This window comes from Rhinopithecus bieti, unplaced genomic scaffold (genome assembly GCF_001698545.2).
Source record: "Rhinopithecus bieti isolate Rb0 unplaced genomic scaffold, ASM169854v2 scaffold_60, whole genome shotgun sequence".
In the NCBI taxonomy this organism is placed as follows: Eukaryota; Metazoa; Chordata; class Mammalia; order Primates; family Cercopithecidae; genus Rhinopithecus; species Rhinopithecus bieti.
The window spans coordinates 1,715,405-1,732,822 of NW_016803192.1; the positions used below are offsets into that span (position 1 = coordinate 1,715,405).

The 17,418-nt window shown below is 41.0% G+C and overlaps 2 protein-coding genes across 3 annotated transcripts in view; one reads left to right on the top strand and one right to left on the bottom strand.

Moving 5' to 3' along the window:
- LOC108527246 (transcriptional activator ptaB-like) overlaps window positions 1-1,610 on the bottom strand; it is a 359,382-nt gene extending 357,772 nt beyond the window's left edge. Inside the window, exons 1-2 of one of the 2 annotated variants that reach the window (XR_001884761.1) lie at window positions 1,120-1,596; window positions 8-231 (exon numbers count right to left, since the gene is read on the bottom strand). Coding sequence is in view for 1 of the 2 variants with exons in the window: in XM_017868403.1 (XP_017723892.1) it covers window positions 8-220 (213 nt within the window). In the remaining variant the exon portion in view is untranslated. Of the gene's footprint in view, window positions 1-7; window positions 232-1,119 lie in introns of both variants that reach the window. The other variant, XM_017868403.1, reaches the window with a different exon arrangement.
- On the top strand, window positions 90-7,270 carry LOC108527237 (protein transport protein SEC31). The gene is made up of 2 exons (XM_017868394.1): window positions 90-882; window positions 7,024-7,270. Exon 1 carries the CDS (start codon window positions 177-179, stop codon window positions 756-758), a length of 582 nt encoding a protein of 193 aa, XP_017723883.1. The 5' UTR covers window positions 90-176; the 3' UTR covers window positions 759-882; window positions 7,024-7,270.
- The last annotated feature ends 10,148 nt before the right edge of the window (window positions 7,271-17,418 follow it).

Here is a 17,418-nt window from a genome sequence, read left to right on the forward strand (position 1 = left end):
GACCTACCTTGCTCTCTCCTTTCTCGCCGTTGGGTCTCGTCTCGGGATCGTCGCTGTCCTCAGCGCCTGCACTCTCGCCGGGCAGTTCATCCTGAGCCAGCTGCTGCGGCGGCGGCTGGGGCTGGGGCGGCTGTGGCGGCGCCTGGCAGGCTCCGCCAGCCCCCTGGGAGCGGGGGATGGGCTCCGGGCGCGGAGAAACTCCCTCAACATCCATCTCCATCTTCCCATTCACTGGAGGGCAAGACAAAAGCGGAGTGGAGACTTGGCAGCGGCGCCCGGCAGCTCCTCAGCTGCCCGTGGCACGCATGGCTCGCCGAGGAGGGGCCGCCTCCCGCGCGCCCTCCCTCCTGCCACCCTTCACCCGCGCTCCCCGCAGCTCCGCTCGCCTGCTCGGCTCCGGCCCTGGCGGCGTCTGGGCCGGAGAGCGGGAGGAGCGGGTGGCCGCGTGTCCTTGGAGCGTTGGCCTTCAGGCGCCCCCGGCAGTCCCGCTAAGCAGAGCGCATCCCGGCGGCGGCGACGGCGGCGCCTCCCAGCCGCGCTCCCAGCCTCAGGGCCGCTTGGGGACTTGCTCTCCAGCCCGGCCCACGCTCCGAGCCGCTTTCCGGCGTCTCTTGGGGCCCCTCGGCGTTTCCCCTCCCTACCAACCTTCTGAACAAAGTTGCTGGAAGAACAAACCTGGTCGCCAGGATTTGCCCGGCGAAACTGGCAAGAATAGGGACTGTCAGGTGCAAGTGAAATCTACCGTCCCCGCCCGCTGACCAAGCGCCGACCCCTCAGCCTTACCCCCTCCCCAACGCAAAGGAGCCAAGGAAAGGAGGGATCTCCGACCTGTGTGAGGTGGTGGCGGCGAAGACTAGAAAGAGAGGAGCGTGCGGAGAGCTGGTGCGCCCACCCCCAACCCCAGGTGACCCCGCCTCCTCTCTGGCCCTGGTCCCCTCCCTCCCCCGGGCGAGCGCGCCTCCAGGGTCAGTCCCTCCGGGCTGCGCGTGTGTGTATCCCAGAGCTCCGCTCCGGGGTCTGTTCTGCCGCTGGCGGCTCCGCGCCGCACAGCCCTGCACTAGAGAACTGGAGTAGAGAAGGAGAAGCCAACGGCAAATTCCGGGCAGGAAGTCGACCTACCCTTGCCTCTGGCCAGGTCGCCGGTTAGAACCGGGAAGGGGTGGGGCCCCTCGGGGACAGCGAGGACGCGAGTCTCGCGGCGCGCCGGAGTTTGGCGTAAAGGTCAGCAGCAGAGGGTCGATGGGGTAGGAGGAAGGAGAAGCGAGAAGTCGCTGCCAGGCATTTACTGCAATGTGCCCGGGGCGGGCGCCAGCTGGGCGCCGTCTCTTTTTGGTGGTGAGTTCTGTGCTGGAAGAGCGTCCTCAGCAGGGCAGGGCTCCACCAGGAGGCTTCGGCGGTGACCCCAGGGCAGGGAGTGCTGTGCGTCTGTGCATTTAGAGATGGCGAGAGTAGACTTGGAAATTCTTAAATCGGGGTTCACCACTAATCAGGTGATCAGGATGACTTCTCAATTTAACACCACTTGATCCTGGGTAGTAGCTTACAACTTCACGGGAACTGACACTGCAACTCTGCACGTCCAGGAGGGACCTTCAAACGACTCTGGAGAGAAATGGCGGGTTATCAAGAACCTTTTCAATATTAAATAGAGCCCATTGTTCTGGGCTTTGAGTTCCATAATACTCCCAAATGGATCAGCAAATTAATGAACTATTCATGGGTTTCTTAGCAGAGGATGGATTTTTTCCCCTAACATATATCACAGATCACACTTGCTTGATGAAACTGGAAAATTGCATTGCTCATCTCATGAATGCTTTGCATTAACTTAAACACAACTTTTACATATCAAGACACGCTGCCCCACAGATGCAGTTACACAAGAACACATCATTAGATTGTATTCGTCATTGCTATCTTTTAGTCTGACTATGCATATATGACAGAAATTGATTGCCATTTTCATCAGTGTAGACAACCAATCTGGGTAATGCAATGTGAACAAGCTTTTGAAAAAGAAGAAAAAGTTTAGGGACCAAATTACCCATTCTCTTCTCCTTCACATTTTCTAAAAATCAAATTTCAAGTTCATTTTCTCAATTGGGAATTGTTGAAAATAGAGTGGGCTCCTCCCCAGTACCTGGTAATAAACCAACAATCATTAGAGAAGGTTTATAATGGTAAATTAGATTTTATGTGTAATGTGCTTAGCAGAGGGCCTTAGTGCATAGTGAGCACCTAATATTGTTATACTGAGAACGGTAAGATGATACAAGTTCACACTGAGTGTTCATCTGAAGACCTTGATTTGCAAAAAAGAAGCTACCAATTTAAATTACCTTTATTTAAATTTCCTAAAAGATATTTGGTATCTTTAGAGAACGAAGCCCCTTCTGAAGACAGGAAGAAAGTCAATAATATTTTGTGCAATAAAGGTTTGAATGTGTCAGGGTTTTTTTGTTTTTCTACAGTGTAGCAATAAAAATCACATGTCAGTTCAGACAGCAGCAGGAATAGCTGACTGGTAAGTTATTATTCTTCCATGCTTGCTACTTCCAAAATATGTTTGTGAACTTCTTTCAAGGCTTAAATGAAGATTACATCAAAATAAAGATACAATACTTCAATTAAATTTGTTCTAAATTTAGACATGTCCTTTTAAAGGCTCTTATTGTTAAATGCAAATATTTCTCCTTCTGCCCCTCTATTTTTGGGGGACGTAGTTTTTTTAAGCATCTGTCACAAGTAAATATGGACTCGGAAAATATATTACATTTCAAAACTGTTGATTGCACCTAATTATGCATGTAAATTGCTACTTCAAGCATGCAGACAGCTTGCAACATTTTGAAAATTTTGCCCTACTAGTCATCTGAGGTATTTGTTACAAAATGGTTACTATTTTGCAGTTGCCTTAAATGACTCTTCATTTCTCAATTAACTTTCCATTAATGATAGGTCTATGAATAATTTTAACCTTTGACTTTCTCTTCCCAAATGATTTAAATTAGTAAATCAGCACTTTCAACAACATCACCCTTCTTCCTGTTTATACCAGACCTCTTGATTTTTTGAGTCACTGAAATGGGACTTTACAAAAAGGTATCCTGGGAGAGTAGTCACTCTAACTCCTTGCTACTGAGTATGATTCATGAACCAGAATCTTCCCAACATCTGGGAGTTTGTTAGAAATGCAAAGTTTTGGGCCCTACCCTAGACCTACTGAAGCAGAATCTACATCCAGCAAGTGATTCCTACAACATTTAAGCTTAAGAGCCAGTGCTCTGGCACATCACGTGGTTGGTCTTTCTACATTATAATCATCTATGGGCACTCATTATTTCCCTAAAATACTACCAAGAAAGGCTTACTAGGAAAACACAATTTAGAAACATTTTTTTTAAGACATTATATTCCCCACGACCTCTCATCCTCCAGGATCTTAGTGATGCATAATGAAAAGTTTCATAAATTAAGAATTTATCGGCCGGCATGGTGGCTCATGCCTGTAATCCCAGCACTCTGGGAGGCCGAGGTGGGTGGATCACCTGAGGTCAGGAGTTCCAGACTAGCCTGGCCAACATGGTGAAACCCCATCTCAACTAAAAAAAATGGAAACATTAGCTGCGCGTGGTGGCAGGCCCCTGTAATCCCAGCTGCTCGGGGGGCCCAGGCAGGAAAATTGCTTGGACCTGGGAGGCGGAGGTTGCAGTGAGCCAAGATGGCGCCATTGCACTCCAGCCTGGGGAACAAGAGCAAGACTTCGTCTCCAAAAAAGAAGAAGAAAAAAAATTACCTATATTGTATCTCTGGTAATAAAAGTATACGGTTTTCTAAAATCAAAAGGCATTAACCTAAAAACCACTTAATCTTGAATAATAAACTTTATGAAAATACATGGAACTAGTTCCTTAAAGACTTGGTTATTCTTGACCTTCTTTCTACTTGAGACTTGAAAGTCCACAGTTTCTTTCTGCTGGGATAACTAATGTCTTCGGTTGCAAGGCAAACAGAAACTGTCAAGTGCTTGTCTGTGCAGTGGCAATCTAATACAGCTACAATAATTTGGAGTGAGTTTGGACCAAATTATGTGCCCCAATATTTTTAGGAACTATAAAAAATTACTACAAGAATTTCTTTAAATCACACAGATCAACAAATTGTTACTTTAAAAGGCTATCTAGTGTAGTACTTCTCACCTTTAATGTATATGAAGTCACCCGGAAAATGTTGTCAAAATGCAGGTTATGATGCAGCAGGTCTGAGTTTGGGTCTGAGACTCTAAATTTCTGACAAACATCCAGGTAAAGCCAGTGTTTCTAGTCCCCAGACCTAATGGGTTTGCTTTATTACCATTAATGTTTCTCAAGTTTTAATCATGTGGGAAACTTTTTAAAATCTTCAATGCCCAGACTACTAGGCCACAGAAAAATTAAATCAGAATATTTGGGGTGGGATCTAAGCACAAGTAGTTTTTAAACCTCTCCAGGTGATTACAATGTGTAGCCAAGATTGAGAAACAGTGCTTTAAGTCAGTGAGTGATTCTCCAAATGTGATCCTCAAACCAACAGCAGTAGCACCTGGGAATTTGCTGGAAATGCACACTCTAATGTCCATCCCAGACTTACCAAATCAGAAACTCTAGAGGTGAGATCCGGCAATCCATGTTTTCACAAGGCATGATATTGATGCATGCTTAAGTTTCAGATCCACTGCTATGATCCAAGATTCTCTGCGACTGCATGTGAGAATCACCTGGGGAGTGTTCAAAAAACACGGATTTCCTCCCCCACAATCAATTAAATTAAAATATCTGAGGGTGAAATCTAACATGTTAATGTTTAAAAGTTCCCCCCAGTTATTCCAATTGTGCAGACAAGGTTGAGAAGGATGTCTATAGACTGAATTTTTATGTATGCAAATCAGTGTTTCCATGGAGCAGCAGTTTCTTCTATGCTAGTTTTTTTTAAAAAAGTTCTTAATCTGAAAAAATGGAGACCTAGAAAGGTAGAGTACTATCCCAATTATCATAGATTCAAATTAGTGTATTCAGTATTTTCCGATGAGCCATTTTTCCTTCTTGGTAACATGACAGCAGCTTCTGCTTTCTTCAGCAGGACTTTGATGTGAAATGATTCAATTTTAAGTGGCTATGAGATGTACCCTGGCACCAGCCTGCAGTGATTAAAGATTCCTGTGTCAGATTGGTTAACCATCTTCAGGGATGTTGCTGTAAATCAAGTCTCTGCTGTTAAGGGCTTTAGCACGTTGCTACCCAAAGTGCAATTCACAGATCATCACCTGGGTGCTCATCAGTATCACCTGGGAGCTGTTTATGAATGCCGACTCTCAGGCCCCACCCCAGACCTACTGAATCAGTGTCTGCACATTAGGATCCCCATGTGATATGTATATACATTTAAAGTTAGAGACGTACCGCTATAGTGTATCCCCGTAATATACAAAAAAATATAACAGCCACTTAATCCTATCTGTTACATCTCTTGGCTCTTCGTGGATGTACATCCATTCTGAGAAGCTTGTGGAACTCTTACGGGTAAAGTTCCAATTGTAGAGGAATCTACAAGCATCCTTCCCTTTGTTTCAATCCTTCTAGGTTTAGCACCCCTGTCCAGTAGAACTTTCTACAATGATAGAAATGGTCTTTATCTGTGCTCGTCAATAAGTAGCCACCAGCCACATGTGGCTATTGAACAAATGAATTGGCTAACATGACTGAGAAACTAAATTTTAATTTTATTTCATTTTAATCGATTTAAATTTAAATTGCCTTGTGTGGTTATTGGCTCCACTATTGAATAGCACAGCTCAAGAGTAATCATCTTTCCTCTTGCTCAACCCTTATTAGAGTTCCCAGGTTACACACCAGCCCCTCCTTCTCAGCTTCTGTATGTATTAATCCCCAGTGAATGCACCAGGAAGAAAAACATCTGCCTTGCCACCTCATTTACATAATAAGTAACATTATGCTTATTATTTTGAATGAGAGGAGTTTAACTTGAATTAAATGCCACCAAAAGTTGTCAAAACCTTTTTCATAGTATTCATAATTGCCTAGCTTTAATTTTACAGCCTTTTCAAACATCAGCAGACATAGAATGCATTTGGAAACTGCTTTAAGAAAATGAGACAAAAGACTGCAAATGGATTCAGAGTACAGGATACATAAAGACATCCCCCCCACCCCAAGCATCTTGTTGGCGTATAATGGAAAGTTGATTACATTGAGTGCATCTATGTTGAAAGTAAATATCAAAACTTGCAGATTATTCTCAAAATGGAAGGTGAAATACAAAATAAAAGAGAGATCATAGAGTTAACAGTACCAGAAGACAGCAAATGAAATTCAAAATAGAAATGTACTCAACACTTAATTTGGATATTAAGTATCTATGGAACCAATGGAATGAGATGGGATGGGATGGGGTGAGATGAGAGGAAAGGGGATAAAACAAAAACACTCATGATTTGAAAACAGAAACCAGCCCCCTCAAGCTTTCTCTTCTCTGGGATAAGAATAACAACAACAACCACATTTATAATTGCACTGCCTATCATTGCTTAAGTGTGCTCTGTACATTATCCCCTATAATCCTTTCAAAAACCATGTAAGGTGGGTATGATCAGGAAAAAAATTCTTCCGGAGATTTGGATTATTGTTTTAACTAACACACCTCAGGAAGGCAGAATAAAAATAAGCAAATCCCTACTAGAGAGGGAAGGGGATAGTGTTAAAATAAAGTCAGCCCTTTTCTTTGATTGAAAAAGGATGTGTATCACTTCTAAGCTGCATTAGCCACAACCTGTCTTATAAAAGGAGGGTAACACTAGGAAAATATTTCATCAGGGTCTGTGCCTTGCCCAGCTGCTGATTTGGTACTGTGTGATTCAAAATTATTCCCACAAAGAAATGTGTAGCTAAGGGCAACAGCCTCACTTCTGCAGGATGGTCACTTCATAGCAACTGAAACCAATAAATAGACTGTTGTTGTTGTCCTTAGGAAAGAAACTCCAAGGCACTTCAGATAATATGATTTCAGGAGGCTGGCCTGGAGCTCAGACGCCATTCAAAACATCTTGAATTTCATGAGGGCTTCTTAAGACTCACCTCACTCAGACGTCTTTTCTCAAAAACAGAGGGCAAGTTTCTTCATGATCCACATCAGTCCAGTTCAAAAGGGAGGGAGCAGTGTGGGGATGAAAGAAGACAAAAATACTTACTCCTTCAGTGATGAACTAAAAGGGTCAAACTCGGTTCTGTGTTTCTACACCTTTGCTGACATCTTAATAAAATTAAGCTACAAACCCTAATAGTTGTCTTGAGCAATGTCTGGAAGATTTTACTTTACTTGCTTTACTTGCTTTACCTACACCCTTTACTTGCTCAAACACACATGTTTCTTAACAGAGTACTAAAAGTTTACATGTAGTTTGGGGACATAAGAATTCCCAGGATTCTGAACTTTAATTTTGGGGTCACCCAAAAATGTTTCCAGGCCTTTTCAGTTTGAAGAGCAGTCACACTATGCCCAAGCAATATCAGAGCAATTCTGCCTTAGTGAGCTGGCCCATTCGGCTTCCTGAATCTTGTGCAGAATGTCAGTGTTGCTGAGCTAGTTCTGACAACTGGTGCTTCTGAATGTTTAGGTGTGGTGCTCAGAAATGCAGTCCCTCTCCTATGATCTCCCGCATTTGATTATTTCTGTGCCCTTTGATTTGGGAGTCTCAGCTTGGATTCCTGGTTGCCATACTGGGGATTTTTTTTTTTCTTTTTTTTTTTGAGACAAAGTTTTGCTCTTGCTGCCCAGGCTGGAGTGCAATGGCACGATCTCAGCTTACCACAACCTCCGCCTCCTGGGTTCAAGTGATTCTCCTGTCTCAGCCTCCCAAGTAGCTGGGATTACAGGCATGAGCCACCACGCCCAGCTAATTTTGTATTTTTAGTAGAGACGGGGTTACTGGGGATCTTTTTGCCACATTTACATTTACTGGGATCTTTGCTGGACAGTGGAACCATAGAGATGAAGCATGTGGTAGTCTTTGCTTTGTAAACAACAGCAATATGGATACTTAAGGTATGCCACAAAATACTATGAGAGTACTAGAAAAGAAAAAAGTCAGTACACACCCACTTACTCCAGGGGGTCTCAGCAACCAGAGTGTTCTCCCTGTGTATCCTTTAGGAGTCTTAAAAAGGGAACCCAATAAATAACCAACCCAAGTTCTTAAGCAGAGAAATAAGGCCAAAGAATATCCAGGGCCAAAATATCACCTCTATTACTGATAACATCTAGGTTGGAGGATGTAGCTTGTATCTGTAAGCAAATGGTCTCCCTATTTATAAACACTAAGATCAGGCAGACAAATTCAACCAGTCACAAACAGTGTGGGCATGTGTCCTGCAGGCAGCTAGCTCCCAGAAACAAAAAGGAGGAGGACAGCAAACTCAGTCCATTTGTTCCCAAATTCACTAGGCAGACAAGAAACCTCTCCTGGGGCAGAGGGAGTGAAAGAGTTGAGAGAGGCTAGGGTTGTTGTGCTAGTTGAACTCCATACACATGGAAAGAAATAGATATGAGGAAGAAGGGTTATGCTTCCCAAGTGAATCCTGCTTCAATTTCAGCCTTGTATCCTGTATCCCACGTCCCAATCCCCCTTGCCGACTGCTGTCTCCTGCCACGGGGGAGAACTCTGGAACATACCATGGATAGCTCCATGTCCTGCCTCGTGTATCCACTTACTGGCCCTATATGACTGCTTGGTCACCATCAGCTCTACCAGTCACACTTCCCTCAGTTGCAGAACTAACTACGACTAACAACAACCTAGACATGGTTGTCCTGGTACAAAGCTGTCAGGAATTAGACTACTGACCCGGCTCTCATTAGCATCATGCTCATATCTCCTGAGCAAACCAGAAATTTTACGAAGGTATAAAGCTTGCAGAGGAAGTGCTCTAGCAAGTACCTTTTATCTTACAAGTGCCTAATAAATATTACATTTTCATAATTTGACTTTTTAAACCACAAATTATCTTTCATACCCTCATGTTGTATGTTTTAGAAGGCCCACCTAATGCAGTGTCTTGTACATGGTGGGAGCTAAATAAATGCTTGAGAATGGAAATTAAAAACCTTTTATGTGGATGATTTTGCATCTCATCTTGGAAAATTTAGTCTTCAAAAAAGTAAAACAAGGACAGTCTATTTGGAAACTAGGTTTTCACCATGGATTTACTATGATCACATGTTTGTGGCAATTTCACTGAACCATTGTAGGAAGGTGAGTAATTGTAACTTCACACAGGTATCTTTTCTGCGTCTCCATTTCCCTATTTGTGAAATAACGTGTCATATGTTCAACTCAAAAACTGAGATTACAATAGTAGATATCTTCTGACTAGTTAATTGCACACTGAAAGTATCAAATAATCAAGTGAAGGTGAGAAACCTGTAGTTTTTAATGGTATGCTTTCATTTGCACCTCTTCTCCTATTTCTAGATATGGCCATTGATCCCCTGGTCATTATGTTCTTTATCTGAACACTTTGCTTTCCATTTTGAAATCAGAGTATAACAAACATGTACAACTATGGCAAATAATTAGATGCAACGTTTTGGAAAATGATAATGTAAATGTAAATACAAAACACATAAGAAAAAATAACCCACAGAGGCAGTAATACATGTAATAAATAATCCTCTAGGGAGAACCAGAAGCGTGTGGATGATGGGTTACAAGGTGTACCTGGATAAATTTCTAGAGAAAAGAGAAGGACTACTATACTGGAGAAATAGAAATTTTGGTGGGTGATACACACCTTTTTCATATTTTGATATTCTCACATACCTTTAGAATAACATACATGCTTAGAAATTAAGACATAAGATGCCAACTGTTTGCTTCTTCTCACTCTTCCCTCTCTTTTTACCCCTTAGTATTCAGGCTCCCAGCTGTCCACTCTGTCGACACTGTTCTGTTGTGTGTCACTCATCACCTCTCCACTGAAGGAATCAATGCCTTTGTGGTTCCCTTATCTTCATCATCCGTCTGTCCCTTATTTCACTCAAATTTTATCAAAAAATTTCAAATTAAGGACTTTCAAATTCTCTGAAGAAAAATTGAGTGAAATAGTCTTACACAGTCTTAATTCCTCCTCCTTTTCTGACTAATCCCTCACCACTCTCATTTTTACTCTTTGTTCCCTATCCATCCCCAAGTGACCTGTTTTACTCCATGCATGTTGTTTCTTGAGAGCTCACAAAACTTTAACTTTCTTGAAATACCACTCATTATTAATCACCAGAGAGATTAAACACAGCACTAGGCATTTAATGTACAACATTTCTTTTATTTATCACAACAGCCTCATTGCAATAAGCATTGCCAGCTCCATTTTATACCTGAGGAAAGTGAGGTTCTGACAGTATAAATAGAATGCCTAAAGCCACAATCCTGGTAATAGCAGAACCAGGCATTTGAATTCAGGCCTCAGGCCTCTCAGACTCAAATTTCATGATCCTTTCCATCTATATATGTCAATGATCTCTTGCTATATAACGAATTACCCCCAGAATTTAATACTCTAAAAAATCATTTATGATGCTCACACAACTGCAATTCAGACAAAGCTTGGTAGATGCGACATGCCTCAGCTTTATTCCACATCAGCTGGAGCAGCTCCAGTGGGGGCTGAAAGCTCCACATTGAAGACGGCTCACTCATGTGGCTGGCAAGTTGGTATTAGCTGTTGGCTGGGGCTCAAGGGCTGTGGCCGGGGTCTCTGTTCCTCTTCACATGAGCTCACCAAAGGCCGCTTGGGCTTCCTCACAACATGGTGGTTGTGTTCTAGGAGTGAAGAATCTACTAGAACAAGGCAGAAAGCTACTAGAACAAGGCCATTTCTTCTATACGCTGTTGGTCAAGGCAAACACAAAGGCCTACTCAGGTTCAAGGGGAGAGGACATAGACTCCACCTGTTATATGGAAGTAGTAAAGTACTAAAAGAGCATATAGAATAAGAGAAAACCCTGTTGCAGCAATATATGGATAAAACAAGCTGCTACATGACGATTCCTCTATGAATCCCATCTATGAAGATGACTTTCAAATTTATTTTTAAGCCCTGACATCTTTTGTGAGGCCAGTTCCATACTTCCGATTGTCTATTAGAATTTTTCAAAAACCAAATTCGCAAAGCTCTTTATTAAAACCAGCTTTTACCCAATTCTTTGTTATTTATATTAACAGCACAATTCTTCCTAATCATCAAAGTTGAACAGCTCACATGCAGTTTTGACTCCTCTTTCTAGCTCCACACATCCAAACAGTTGCTGAAACCTATTAATTGTATTTCATTAAACAATTATGCATTTATTTATTTTAAAAAAGGTATTGAGTACTTACTATGTATCTGGCCCTGAAATGGTGTTAGTTATTAATGATGGAGATAGCATAGTACACCCACACACATATCTATGAAAATATATATTCATATACTGTATGTACACACACACATAATGTCTTTGCTCTTGAGTAGTTTGCAGACATGTAGAATGAATAGACAAATCAACAAAATGTTAAAATTGTTCGTATAAGTATTATACTCTTAGTAAACTCATGGTGCTGAGGTTGCAGAGGAAGGACAGAAACACTAACCTAGATTTGGGGTGAGTGAAAGGTAACGAGAAAGGGTCAGAGAAGAAAATGAACACTAATCTGATTTTAAAGGAAGAGCAAGAGTTTTATTCCATCTGAGCTCACACTTTACAAACAAATCAAAACAAAACAGTATGCTGTTTTGCCCAGGATGAGTTGAAGTTGGTTGGCCAAGAGATAGTTTTTGAACCATTGAATGATAACCAAAGCTAGACCTCTGTTCAAATATATATAGACTCTTAATAAATGTGTCTAACTTCTAGAAAGTGAATTAATTTAATAATAATCAGTATCACTGAGTACTGAGGTATTTGAAACTCTATGTAGAGAGATTTTTTTAAATTGCTTTTTAAACAAGAAGGAAAGAAGTCTTTCACAGACTAATGTGCTGGTATTTTGCCAGGTTGCTCTTAGATCCATTTCTCATTGTTTGTTGTGTCCCCTGCTCTGCTCTGTGTCACAGGAAACTACATATCTGGGCTCTTTTGCTAACTGATCTCTGGGTAGTTTCAGGCCATGGGAGGTACTGGTAGAAGATGGCAGGTTAAGGAGGGAAGATGCTAGGGTATTTCTTCCCCTCTCTCCTGCCTCAGCTGCATCCAGCAACAGCTACTCTCTGTGGCTCCAGCTCTTGTGAGACAGATGGACCCTCCTTCAGTTGCCCTAGATCTTGCTGGGCAGCAGCCCCCCACACACCCCCACCACCGTGGTTTTAGTTCCCATTATGTGGCCCCAGATTCTAGGACCAGGTAACACATCCTCCTCTCCGTGGAATTCTAACCCTAGGGGAGGGAATAGCCTCCTGCTCTTGCTAACCTCTGGGTGGCTTCATCATGTTCTGCTGGCCATCCCATATGCGACTGAATCTATCACACTCGCTTCCATTTGAAAGGCTAGAGTGGCAACTGGTTTCCTGACTGAACTCTGACTGGTAATACTTAGCTCATTTTAAAATTATTTTTAAGTGTGGTAAAATATACATATAAAATTTTCCATCCTAACCATTTAGGTATACAAGTCAATGGCATTAAATACATTCACATTGCTGTGCAACCACCACCACCATCGGTCTCTAGAGTTCTTCTCATCTGCAAACCTGCAATTCTGTAGCCATTGACAATAACTCCCCATTCCCCTCAAACCCTGCCCCTGGCAACCACCCTTCTACTTTCTGTCTTTAGGAATCTGACTATTCTAGGTACTTCATCTGTTGAAATCATACAGTATTTGTCCTTTCCTGACAGGCTTGTTTTACTTAACATAATGTCCTCAAGGTTCATTCATTTCATAGCATGTGTTGGAATTCCATATCCTTTTAAGAATGAATAATAGCCCATTGTCATATATATATATATATATATACACACACACACACACATATATATATATCACATTTTGTTTATTCACTCAACACAGATGGATATTTATGTTGCTTTCACCTTTTGGCTATTGTAAATAATGCTGTCATGAACATTCACATAGGAATATCTCTTTGAGTTCCTGCTTTCAGTGCTTTTGGGTATATATACGAAAGTGGAATTGCTGGATCATATGGTAATTCCTATTTTTAATTTTTGGAGGAACTACTGTACTGTTTTCCAAGCAGCTGTAGCATTTTACATTCCCACCAACAGTGTAAAAGAGTTTCAATTTCTCTGTATCCTTTCCAACATTTATTTTCCGTCTTTTTGATAGTAGCCATTCAAGTGGGTATGAGGTAGTATCACATTGCAATTCACTTTAATGCCAGTATCTTAGAGTGGTACAAATTTTTGTTTCAACTGTCTTCTAGTCATATGGTAAGCCCTAGGCAGGATTTCTGGCATTAAGTTTATTCCTGCTCTATGTTTCCATGACAAATTTAAATAAGAGCCTTACCAGCTCCCAACAACTGAGGCTCAGTGAGGATTTCAGAGTAAGATGAGCCTTCTTCAAATCCTACTTCAGCCACTTACTCTATGACCTTAGACAATTTATCCACCCCTCTCTCTCATCTCAGTTTTCTCATCTATCACTTTGTGAATAATAACCCATGCCTTGCATAGATAGAATAATATTTTCCCTTCATATTTACTTACATTCCAGATTCTTAGTTTTAAATATTGGATGCTTCACATCTTCCTACCTTGTTTAGATAGTGAAAACTTCATATGCTTTTGTTAATACAGTATCAATAAAAAGAACTGAAAATGTGCACATGTTGCTTTCCCTCGTGGCTAAGACTGAAAAAAGTAGCTAATTAAGAGTGCAAGTCCCTGATGTCTGATGAACATAATTTTAAATTCTAACTCCACTACCAGTAAATGTATGACTTTGTAAAGTCACCTAAGTTATTTAATTTCTCTGAACCTCAATTTCCCCACCTGTAAAAAAGGGATAATAACATTTCCTACACCTTTGGGTTGTTGTGGAGATTAAATAATAAAATTACATAAAGCTCTCATCACATTTATAAATATCTATTAGGTATTATTAGACTCTATTTAAATTGCAAATTTAAAATTTAATAGACCCACTGTTGAAAGATCCATTGAAAACTTTTCATATCATAAAAGGGGTTTTAGTTTGGGTTTATTTGAGGACATGCTGATAAAGACTATTTCTGCCCCAATTTTTAGATCTCACTTGGGTATCCCAAATTCCAGGGTGCAAAGTAACTTTGTATCAGTTAGGTATCTGCCTATATGAGTTGGACAAGCTCTAGCCACCTGGTCTTCTTCCAGCATGTTTGAATGTTGGAATTCTATGGCGTTGTGCTTTTTGTGTAGCATAGGAAGTCAGAAGTCTAGATTTTGAGTAATAGTCCCAAACAGAGCTGACCATGTTCTTCTTACAAAGGCATAGCATGCTCAACCACAGTCCATACCCCTCAGAAGTGTTTAATGACCCTAACTCATTCATTTCTTATTCCCTAAGAGAGCAAATTAAGCATAATCTCTACCTCATTCATTCAGCCCTTCATTTCACAAACCTTTCCTGAGCACTTGTACCAGGCTCTAAGAACTATGCCAGAAATACAGAAATGCAAGACATAGCTCCAGCCCTCCAGGATCTCAGGAGACTGACAAACAGCCCTACATGCTGTGGGAACCCAAATGGTGTCTAACTCAGTCTGAGGTGTCAGGGAGAAAGCAGTGGCCAGGCTGAATCTGGAAGAATGAGGAGATGTCAACAAGAAATAATAAAAGGGAGGGAGCATCCTTGCTGTTCAAAGTGGAGAGAACAATGGGTACAGAGCAAGACGATGAGTGTAATGTACATTGCAGAATCTCAAGTGTGTAAAGGAGAAATGAGAGGTGGATGGAAAGGTTGGCTGGACCCAGATCATGAAGGTACTTCTATATCATGGTAATGATGGTGGTATATTAAGCAAGGAATAAGATGTGGGAGATTTCATGATAACCCTATAGAGAAAAGTAAGGTAAGAGGGCAAGGAAACCAACTAGGGGACCAGAGTTGTAAGAGAAGCAAGAAATAAGATTTTGAATAAGTGAGCAACCACAAAAGAAAGAAGAGGTGCTGTATTCTAGAGGGAATTAGAAGGCATAATCAACAGGACCGAGTGAGTCATTAGATGTACCTATTGCTTCTAAATTAGGAATGTCAAGATCACTGAGCAGACTATAAATATTCTCTGACCACATGTGGGTACACCAAGCAAGGCTTCAAAAGATGGCCAAAGTAAGAGCAAAATCAACGTGCCATGTAGTCAGACTCCAACCAAACCTGACCTATTTTTACCAACTATGCATTGAAATGTCAGAGGCCAATGCATTCTATGGGATTTTTGTTGAATAGAAAAAAAGAAAGAACCCATACTTTCCAGGTAGTGCAAATTTTTCTGTCTGTGTTTATAGTGCTATTTATTCTGAAAGCTCTCTTCAGTCTTTTACAGGAAATTAAGTATATGCTTTTCAGTGTCAACCATCAGACAGCTAAAGACTCTATTTTTCATTGTCATTAAGCAAATCTTCACCTACACAAAACCACTTTGTTTTTAAGAATCTCTAAATAAATAACATTTACTAACCTCACTGACATTTACTAACCTCACCCATTCTATTTCTTAAAACACCTTGCATGAAGAAAACCCTCCTCATACTTACTGTAATTCTCTCATATGTCCAGGTAAGGCTCTTTCTTCTCATGTTCTTTGGGGTATGTTGAAGAATAGCTGTTTTATGAAAGGGATAGATTTGCCTTTGACTAGCTCTTGTGAGTGAAAATGATTTCTTCCTCAGAGATCAACACAAGGTGAACTACACTGTATGTATTTGCTGCAAATTACCCTTCCCAGATTCCACAGTTAATCACTCACCACTTATAAATAAAGGAATTTTGGTTTGAAATGGAGAGCTAAAGACCTTGAACACCAATTCCAGAACTAGGTATATTGTCAAACATTTTCTTGCCTCACAGTTTTTATGTAATTTAGAATAAGGCAACCTTTACGGAGTTTATAGTTGAAAGACACGATTTGGGGATGTACTTGTCATATGTTTTATGGTAATTCTCCATGCCTCAGAAGGTCTTAGTAAGCTGGATGACTGAGTCTTTCCATGGTCAAGTTTTGGCCACATTTTGGGAAGATATTGGCAGGCTGGATACTGGGTGACTGAAATCCAGATTTGGAACCCAGAGAAAAGGAGAATACAGAATGAAAGGTAGGGCCAATTCAAGGCTGGATGAAGAAAGAAACTGCAAGAGTTTTTTTTTTTCTTTTCTTCTTCTTCTTTTCTTTTTCTAGTCAAGTTGTTTTGGGCTGCAAGTCAAGGAAAACCAACTCAAATTGTTTCAACAACAAAATAAATTTGTTAGTTCATGGAACTAAAATGTGTAGAAATAATATCGTTTCTAAAACAGTTTGAACTGGGCTCTGACTTTATTTCACTTCTATTCTTTTGTATGTATCTTTCTATACTGTGCCATCTTTGTTCTCAGGCTGGCTCCACACTCATTGTACATAACCCCCCATGAACTAATCATCATAACCAGGAAAATATCATCTGGTTAACACAAGCCAATCATGTCTTGCTCCTATGTATGAGTGTGGTGGTCAGTCCTACCAAATCACATGCCTACCACAATAGAAAAGGAGTGGAACAGATGCTAGAGAGGCATCAATGCCCACTACAGTACCCAACAAATTCATAGTCAATGAATACAGAAGGGCAGAGCCAGAAAAGAAGGGAGACAAAAGAAATTGAAAGCAAAATAGCCATGGCACCATCGTCAGACTCAATCCACCAGTCACAAGAGAACCTCACACTGGAGCAAAGCTAGCCTAGGATGGCAGGATGATTGCATTCTTCATGTTGTAGCAGGTACCTAAGAATAACTTTTGAGGGAGGTTTGAAGCCAACACCTACATACATGACAACCACGTCCTCATTTAAGTTATTCAGAAAAGAACAATGGTGTTTATAATGAGAGATAGCTCATGGCAGTAAATCGCCATGCTAGAATAAGAAAAAGAGACATTAATTTTTTTCAAGCAACTAATGTGCTAGTTAGTAAATAATCTGCTCTTAAGGACAAAGTAGAACTCAGAAACACTGAAAATTTTATTAAATAAAACATCTTGTTTCCTAAGAATTACACTATGTGAAGTGACAGGCTGTTCTAGTACTGACTGATTCCTTCAGTAGGAACAAAAAGTTTATACACCAATATTGAATAGGGAAAGGAGAAGGCTCATAGACATAGGGAAATCATTTTTTTTTTTTTATCATTTATCA

What these genes read in the sequence shown, in the direction of transcription:
- LOC108527237 (XM_017868394.1), top strand. Translation starts at nt 177, where the DNA reads ATGGGCTCCGGGCGCGGAGAAACTCCCTCAACATCCATCTCCATCTTC.